Below are 9,888 nucleotides of genomic sequence, written 5' to 3' on the forward strand. Positions count from 1 at the left end.
TCTCATTACCGTTCCAACCAGAGTGTCCGAGGATCCAGGTAATATTGACTTTATTGTGCCTCGCCAGGTTGTTTAGACTGTTTCTAGGCTCCTTGACGAGTCGCGATGACACTGTATAGTTTGATAGCGCTTTGAGTGCTGCTTGACTGTCTGTGCAGATACTAATCACAAATTGGCCAATTGGAGATGGTCAGCACATCTCATGATGGCTACCAGCTCTGCCTGGAATACAGTATTGTAACTGTCCAACTTGATGGATGTGTTATTAGCCCTTCTTGGGCCGCAAAACCCCGCGCCAACACCCTCTGCGGTTTTGGAGCCGTCTGTGAACCAAATTTGGCCATGTCTTGGTCCTCCGCTGACAGATATGCCTTCCAGTCCTCTCTCGTTGGAAGGCATATCTTAGGCCTCTATGAAGTTTATCGAACAATTAAAAAGTAGGTTAAAATTGACTTATAAGATTTTATTACATTGCAAGTGAAGTTTATTAAAGTGTGTTAAGAATGTAGATGAAAGACAGAGTTGGACCAAAAAATACACTTTTGCGAAATTTACTTGAAATCGGTTGAGAGTAACGAACATCGGACCCGGGATTTTTATCTATTAAGATTAGTCCAATGCTTCTTTTTATTCAGCATTCCGTACCACTTATTTATTCTAATTTCATGAATATTTTGTTTCAGGATGGTAGTGAAATTTTTATACACACAAAACTTAAAGATACATAATGTACGGTCTTTTATTGGAAAATTTGGCAGAATACATAAAACAGACATATGGGGAAGACCGTTGGGAAGAAATTCGACGTCAAGCTGTTGTAGATCAACCATCATTTAGTACGCATCAAGTATATCCAGAAAATTTAATACCACGATTAACAAAAAAGGCTATTCAGGTATTTATATTATCCTTAGAAATATATATACAGAGTATGCATTGTCGACTTTGGGAGGAGAAATTTCGGGGTCAATTTTCTCAGATGTTGTTAATAAACAAACTTCGATTAAATAGGGAACATTTGAAAAAAATTCTAAATTCTGCTTATGTATTTGATGTATCTGATGTAGGTAGCGCATATAAATGGGAAAAACAAATAATTAGCGGCCGATCGACCCTAATTCTCCTATAATACAAAGTATCAAAAAACTCTTTTTTTCTTCATTCTTCATTCGACTCTATAAAAAATGAGGTCATCAAGACCTGATATTTCAACCAATTACTCAAATCTATTGGCCAATTGTGACTCTCTTCTGACCAATTGAAATCACTGCGATTTTGGCACGATGAATTTGATTCGCTAAAATATTCTAGATGACCTTGAAATTTTAAACTCCTAATAGAAATGGCAGTACCTATAGTTCTGATTATGTTCATTTTGCTGTAAAATTTTATTGAATAGGTTTTAGGTGTATCAGAACGTGAATTTATGGATCAAATGGGTGTGCATTTTGTAGGATTTGTCAGTCAATATGGCTATGATCGAGTACTTTCAGTATTGGGACGACATATGCGAGATTTCCTAAATGGCTTAGATAATTTACATGAATATTTAAAATTCTCCTATCCACGAATGCGTGCTCCATCGTTTATATGCGAAAATGAAACACGCCAAGGTTTAACGTTACATTATCGTAGTAAACGACGTGGTTTTGTTTACTATACAATGGGACAAATTCGAGAGGTTTGAAGAATAAACATCAAAATGGCTTTACACAAAAAACGAATAATTTTGGACAAAAAGAGCCTATATTCTGGTTTAAATTTTTAGTGCGTAGTTCTCTGACTCAAAATAATCAAAAAAGTTCACAGCACCAAACAACTTTGAAACACTATACTAATATCTAGCGTTTTTTTCGACAGCAAAAAACTGTTTTTATTTTTAGTGTTTACGCCCCAAAAACTTACACGATTGGTTTATAAGATGGTTAATATAATAGTTTTCTAGATATCGCTTGAAATAGCTGAAACATATTGCTATCGTAAAAATTTGAAGCGATATCACGGCAAATCAAAATTACCTTTATAGCGATTTGCGTAATTTGATTGAGGTCCAAGATCATTCGATTTTGTAAGAGGCCAGAAATTATAAAGAAACTTTTAAACAATCTTTTTTCTAGGTGGCTAGACATTTTTACCATAAAGAAATGCGAATAGAATTAGTACGTGAAGAATTACTGTTCGACATGGTACACGTAACTTTCCAATTAACATTTGACAATCGTGCTTTTACGCTCGCATCATTGGCAATGACTCGAGAAGAGAAACATTTACCAATAAGTGCATCTGTGTTATTTGAAATATTTCCATTTTGTATTGTATTTGGGTAAGACTATCAAAAAATTATATAACAAATTTTCTCCTAATTGAAATACTTTTAGGTCCGATATGATTGTTCGAAGTATTGGAAATTCATTAATGGTTATTTTACCAGATTTAATTGGGAAAAAAATTACTAATTGGTTTGATCTTGTTAGGCCTTTAATTGAATTCAAATTTGAAACTGTAAGTTATTTTTGCCTTGCCAAAAAACTGTTCGGATTGGAATACAATTTTTTTTGCAGATTTTAAATCGTACAAATAATATTTTCGAATTACTAACAGTCGAACCAGTATTAAATGATCGTCAAGGACATAAAGATAGTCGACATGAATTAATTTTAACTGAGGATTTAGATCGAATTGAAGACAAAAATTTACGATTAAAAGGTAAAATTTATGTTTTTAACTAGTCAATTATTATAGATACTTCATCAACAGACACTGACATTCCCTATTCCTTGATTTACGTTATGTTAAATCCAGGCTCTGCTTTGTATTCTCTGGACCAGAAAGGCACTTGTGATGCTGTATTTTCCGGGCAAACTTTATCAATAGACATACAGACTAAGGCGCTTGCGATACTTTATTTCCAAGTCAAACTTTACGCATACTCATACAGAATGTTTTAATCTTCAGTTTTCATCTGCTTCCTTTTAAATAAAAAATTAAAATTGCTTCTGCTCATGAGACTTTGAAAGATGAGTTCTTCTAGAGTTAGTGCCAAATACTGAACAATACTTACACTTCGCCTTCGTGTTTTCTCACTGTTAAGGTATTTATATCGAAGTGAGAGAGAACGCGATATTTTAAGCAGAGAGAAAATACAGTTCTATAAATATTAGTTGCATTAATGCAGTAAATTTCACAACGAAGCAAAGCACGCTCTCAATTGTTGCTCATCTGTGCACATGGCATAGCAACCAGTGCACTTTGCGACAGCACAGAAGTTATTGTAGAACGTTGTCGCTTGTACAATTTCTCACTTTTTTCCGCTATACAAAACACTCACACAAAGAGACATAAATTCTAACTTAAGTATAGACATTTTGTTTAGGTCAAATGATATATATGGAAAATTGGCGTTTAATGATGTATTTAGGAACACCTGTAATGCCTGATTTAAATGCATTGATAACATCTGGTCTTTACATAAATGATTTGTCTATGCACGACTTCAGTAGGTAAGTTCTCATTTTTTTAACAACTTTTGCCATTGATTCAAAGCTCAGGTTATCTAAGACGATATGATGTAGTCGTAATATGGTGATGGCTCTTTGAATTTTTCAGTAAATAAAGATATTTCATTGCCGAAATATTTTTGCTACCTTTGCTCACATTTGTTATAAGTTTGATTTTTTTCTACATTCAAAGAATTGCCACTATTTTACGACTATTAAATTTCAACCATACCTTTCAATACTGAACGAATTTTCCCCCAACTAAAAAGAAGAGAATTGGACTCTCTACGTAGTTCCGACAATTTTATTTTTCTCTGCGAATAAATTTAAAGCGATTAATGTGATTTTCAGAGATTTAATGTTAGCTGGAACCCAACAATCAGTCGAATTGAAACTAGCGTTAGATCAAGAACAGCAAAAAAGTAAAAAATTAGAAGAATCTATGAGAAAATTAGATGAAGAAATGCGACGTACTGACGAATTATTGTATCAGATGATACCGAAACAAGTAGCCGATCGATTGCGTACTGGAGAAAATCCTATTGATACATGTGAAGTATGATTTTAGAACTTTCGAATTCATTTTTAATGGGAAACGGTAGTAAACAAAAATAAAATCAGTTACCAATTAGATAGTACATTTTTCGGATACTTTCAAACCAGTATTTTTCATTGCAAGTTACTAAATTTTTGCTTACTGTTCTTTGCCATCATATGGATTTAGTAGAAATTCTAGAGCAAATTTTTTCTTATAAATTTTTACAGATGTTCGATTCAGTATCGATTTTATTTTCGGATGTTGTCACCTTTACTGAAATCTGCAGTCGTATCACACCCATGGAAGTGGTTTCAATGTTGAATGCAATGTACTCAATATTTGATACCTTGACTGAACGCAACAGAGTTTATAAAGTAGGTAACATACAAGTATGTAAAATTTACTGTAATTCTGACGCTGAAATTAACCAGATTTTGCTGTACTAATATGGTAAAGGCGGTTGCTGTGGAATTGAAGGTGTCATAAAATGCAGAACACTTTTTTAGAAATAAAATTTTAGTCTAAGAAACAATTTTTATCTTTTAGGAAACTTTTACGGATCTTTAACATCACTTATTTTTTTATTTTTGGGGTAAAATCGGTAAAAATAACAGAAATATGGTGGAAGTGTTGCAAAACTAAAATGATACTAAGAGCTTCTTTAGTCTGATATTAAAATTGTAGTTTTTAAAGGAGTAGAAAGTCTTATTACATTAAAAAGTAAAAAATAAAATTTTCCCTTGAGTCAAGTTTAAGAATATTTTTGATTAAATAGTCAATAAGTAAGAAGGTGAGGGGGTAGAGTACACCGAATTTTGTAAGGATTTACTTTATCGCCATTAGTTTGTTTAAGATTACGTTTTGACTGAGTCTCAAAAAATTCCAACAACTTTTGTCCGAAAGGGTTTTCTGAAACTCCAACGCGGACAACGCACTTTCTGTACAGATTTGAATCAGGCCATTTTCAGGCACGTATTCCTTTTTCGCAAAACTTGTTTTGGTGCACCCTACTACTCCTTTGATTACTGACCATTTATTCTGCTTTCTGAATATAGCTATTAATAAAAGCTTGAGACGCTGAGATATTAAGAGAACTTCATTATATACAATTAATAAAAAACGACGATTACAATTTCCTGAACATTTTAAAAGTGAACGCTTCAAACATTTATATACAGTCATACACAAGAGGCCCAGGATAAAACTTTATTTTTTACGTTTTAGTACAAGAAAAATTTGTGCTTTATTTTAACTTTAATTTCGTTTTCTTACCTTAATAACGAATATTTGATAGGTAGAAACGATTGGAGATGCATATATGGTTGTTTCTGGAGCACCTGAAAAAGAAGTAAATCATGCAGAACGTGTTTGTGACATGGCTTTAGATATGGTTGAAGCCATAACAGATCTTAAAGATCCATCAACAGGCTCACATTTACAAATACGAGTTGGTATACATTCTGGAGCTGTTGTAGCGGGTATTGTTGGCTTAAAAATGCCACGATATTGTTTGTTTGGTGATAGTGTGAATACAGCTTCCAGAATGGAATCCACATCAGAGGCAATGAAAATTCATATATCACAATCGACAAGGGATTTATTATCCGAACAATATCATGCATCAGAACGTGGGGAAATTCAAGTTAAAGGAAAAGGTAAATAAGTTTTTTTTAATAAGCTTCTTTGGCTTTATAATGACTACAGGGGCCGGTGGAATAGCTAGAGAAATCTAACCTAAAATCCGAAGAATTTGAAGCTAGCACAATTTCTGACTTCACTGATTTTTTAAGAAATTGTATAAATCGTAAGTTTTTTATTCCTACCATATTTTTTTAGGTGCAATGAAAACTTACTGGTTAGAACGAAGAGAATTACGAACACCTTTAACTCGAATAACAACAGGAGTTACGACAGCACCAGAACCTGAATGGGAAAGACAAGCTGGCTGGGTTTCAACATTATTGGATGAACGCAACCGCGGTGCATATTCTCCAATCACATTTCAAGATGTTGCTAGACGAAGTGTTGCGAATTCACCAGTTAGAAATGTTGGAGTAAGAGGTATGCTTATTTTTTCCGTCTGTTTCTTCAAAACTTTCTGCTTGATGTCAAAATTCTTGGTTCATTATTTTGATTTTGTTCATTTTTAAAATATCGATATTTGTTTTCTGTTTCACTAATAGAATTTCGTTCAAATTCAATGGGATCCGTACAATACGGTCGACTTCGTTCCCCAAGTGGTGATGCCTTTAATTTTAATATACCACCAATACCTGAACCAACTGCATGTTGTAGCAACGAATCAGCAAAAAATTTCGACGCAAATCGAATTCCAGTACGAAAAAAAACATTAACTCCAACAGATCCAACACTAAATCATAATAAACCAACAATAACAGTACCAAAAACCCATATGTCTATACCAACAACACCAATACCACCATACTCTCCACTTCCCCCTCCTGCTGGACCTTCTCAACCGTGTACATCGCCCTGGGTATCACCAATACGAACTATGTATAATACACGTAACTTAGCAACTAGTGAATGTGAAAGATTAACTAAAGTAAATGAAGAGGAACAACAACAAAATGAAATTAAAGAGTTTTTCACAGATGAACTTGAACAGCATAACCTCACTTGTCACAATGATATTAAAGATTACTTTGAGAATCCAACAATAAATGTAAAAAAATCATCAAATGAATGTACAAAATCAACAACCTCATCATCGACAATAGTCACATCACCATCAATAACGCCCCCACCGCCGATGACATCATCAACAATTAGTACAGCATCGCCACAGATGCTATCCAATATGGCGTATGTACTGTCATCTTCACAATCAGATGGTGATTTTTTAAATAAAACAATAAATCATCATAGTCAAAATAGTAGTAGTAATTTATCAAATAGTCAAAGCCATTTTAATTTTCCAACATTTCATACAACAAATCTTCCTGTCGAGGAACCACAACAGCAGCCGCAACAACAGTGTTGTCCTGGATTTGTAACGGCATCATCACATCACAAACATAAATTTAATCAAAATGGTTGTAATATTTGCTGAAATTTAATTGTTTGTTTTGTTGTTTGTTGAATTAGTTTGAAATTGTGATGAAATAATTAGAGAAAAATATTAAGAAATTATTTGTATTACTTTTATGTTATTAGAGCCAGTGCTAATTAAGTTGAGGCTTTTATTTTTTTGGTTTGTTCAACTAAAAAAGATTCCATCTAGCGGTAACAAAAACAAACAATATTACTAAGGTTATGTTATTCTTGAAAGTAACCTAACTAATTAGAAAAAAATAAAATTTTGACATTTATGCATTTGGCTAATGCGAGAGCGCTGTAAATTTTTCGGACAGGAAATGTTCAGCTTTGGTAGCATGAATTACCTGACACCATTGTTCTCAGTTGCGCTCAGTAAAAATAAAATTTAGCCAATATTATGTGAAAAGTAATTGTATTTGTAACGTGAAGATGTTAGCATTATATTCCAATTGACACAAGTTGAAGGAAACGAGGCATCGAAGTTTTCTCTCTAAATTAGTTCGAATCATAACGATGGGAATTTTTTTGACATACTTGACCTGGTAATAACTATAAAAGCTCTTCTTAAATGGTATTTGGCATTTAGAATGATTTATATTAATTGCATCGGCATATCTAGGATTGCTATCTAGAATTGGCCTCAAAGTCTAAAATGATCAGAAACGGTGACTACCAAACATCTCAAGTTAAATCAAAATATTTTAATGATTTAAGCTCAGTACAGTTATCTAATGAAGCAAGAAAAATTTTCATCAAATATACCGAATATGAAATGCCATAAAAAATGGGCCACAATAAATCTCGCTAAGTATTTGTATTGTGGGAAATGGGATATATTTTAACAAAAAGAAGTTGTAGCAAAAAATTCAAAATTTCGATAAAATCGTAAGAGGCAAAAATAAAATAGCATTACCTATTTAAAAGAATCGTGAATAGATATTAATCTTCAAAATTCGCGTTTAAACACAAAGTCACGTGATATGATGTCACTGCATCGATATTTTTAAAATGTGAAACTGGCTTTAATATCAATTTTAAAATAACATAAGTTGCCTGTTATTTTCATTAAAGCTTGAATTCAAATTTTTTATTCATTTCTTTGAAAAAATTTGTTGGATATTCCTGTTCAAGGAATTGATAGTTCAATCTGTTTTAATTATCTGGTAAAGATGATTAATAAAAAAGTCAAAATTTCCTGTAACGGTATTACTAGTGATTACGAAATCGAGGAAAAAGATTACAAAAATTAAATAACTTATAGATGAAACATAATGTAGTTACTGACGATTAATAATATTGGGCTTGTTCAGCAGAAATTGATATTTTCCAATGCAGTTGTTCGTCGCAGATAAATTAACGATATTATAAGGAGGAAGGATTAACGGTCGCATATAAGGAGCGAGCTGCGGAATGCCTATTTCTGCCGAACAAGTTCATTTATAGCTAACATACATTTCTCATAAGAATTAATGGCTGCGCCCATACAAATTGAGCCATAGAAAATAATAAGAATATAGAGGAAGTTGGTTGGGTTCTGAAGTTTTTAGCTCTTGCGTTCAAAAATGGGACACTATAATAGAAAACGGAGATATTATTTGTAAAATTAATATAAAGGCTTAAGGTTCAAGTTAGAATTTTACATGCATATAATTATCCATAAAAGAGCATGTATTCCGAAGTTGTGCTACGATTAGAAGTAAGTTGATTAAAGTAGTTCACTCGTAATGGTCGAGAATACAATTGTTTCAATAATTAAGAACTCTAAATAGTCAAAAAATATGATCATTATAAAATCATTCATTAAAATAAGTTATTTGACGAGTGAAATACCTTAAAATTACAAAAAAAATATTTCGATACGTGTTGAGATGATAGAAGGTAAGGTTTTATATAAAACTGAAAAATAGATTAGAAAAATAAAAAAACTGAGGCAAATATTTGACCATTTTTAAACGTAAATGAATATTTAATCAATTAACGTGCAGATTTCGAGATAGATAGCGCAAGTTGTTCACAAATTCTAATGAAAGGTAAAGTTTTGTCTCATCTGTAGTTTCCAAACTACAGATAAGTGGTGGTTCACTCAAACCGATATAACATGAATAGAGCATGAATTGGATGCATGATTCATGTCACGGATTTCATTAAACTCATGAACAAAACCGATCGAAATTAGCAATTTTTTCCAAACATACAGATCTAATAAAAAAAAATTGATTTCTTTGCTGTTTTTTTGTTGTAAATAAATAAAGAAAACTATAAATGTGAAATATTTATTTTAATAATTATTGAATTTATGTTTGATGATATCACCCAGCAAGCATCAGAGCTGATCAAAATCCCAGGAAAAATTAATTATCAGTTAATAATAAATACCTTGAAAATAGGATTCACAAACTATGCATCGATTTGCTATTTGTAGGCATCTGAAAATATGCATACAAGAAAGTTTTATTGATGAATTATTGCTTTCGACTTTCAGTTTATTCTGAAGGATTGAAAAACTATTGTAGTTCATTTTTAGAGCAGTGTGTCTTTCCGTGAAATCATAGAATTGAAAAAATTATAGGAAATAATAGAAAGGCCAGCGTAAAAAACCCAAAATATCTTTAATTCATTAGTTATGTTTTTGAAATCAAATATCAGCTTAATTTTTTTAATTAATTCTATTAAAAACAATTTATTTATCACGAGGTTAAAGACTTCTGTCTGAAAATGATCAGGTTCCAGACAAAAATTTCCCATTTTGATAACAATAACATACCGAAGTAATAACAATAATACACCTAAACG

General features: G+C 32.2%; 1 protein-coding gene across 1 annotated transcript; it reads left to right on the forward strand.

Moving 5' to 3' along the window:
- The first annotated feature begins 727 nt into the window (after nucleotides 1–727).
- Nucleotides 728–7,108, forward strand: LOC123298919 (soluble guanylate cyclase 88E). The gene is made up of 11 exons (XM_044881019.1): nucleotides 728–895; nucleotides 1,400–1,681; nucleotides 2,118–2,323; nucleotides 2,379–2,502; nucleotides 2,562–2,706; nucleotides 3,374–3,500; nucleotides 3,849–4,053; nucleotides 4,263–4,409; nucleotides 5,330–5,690; nucleotides 5,872–6,096; nucleotides 6,219–7,108. Exons 1-11 carry the CDS (start codon nucleotides 728–730, stop codon nucleotides 7,106–7,108), a joined length of 2,880 nt encoding a protein of 959 aa, XP_044736954.1.
- The last annotated feature ends 2,780 nt before the right edge of the window (nucleotides 7,109–9,888 follow it).

This window comes from Chrysoperla carnea, chromosome 4 (genome assembly GCF_905475395.1).
Source record: "Chrysoperla carnea chromosome 4, inChrCarn1.1, whole genome shotgun sequence".
Classification (NCBI taxonomy): Eukaryota; Metazoa; Arthropoda; class Insecta; order Neuroptera; family Chrysopidae; genus Chrysoperla; species Chrysoperla carnea.

Bases quoted from the DNA above. Each gene is read 5' to 3' on its own strand.
- LOC123298919 (XM_044881019.1), top strand. From the start codon at position 728: ATGTACGGTCTTTTATTGGAAAATTTGGCAGAATACATAAAACAGACA. The intron at 3,501-3,848 runs GTAAGTTCTCAT...TGTGATTTTCAG, and splicing joins TCTATGCACGACTTCAGTAG to AGATTTAATGTTAGCTGGAA. The intron at 4,410-5,329 runs GTAGGTAACATA...AATATTTGATAG, and splicing joins AACGCAACAGAGTTTATAAA to GTAGAAACGATTGGAGATGC.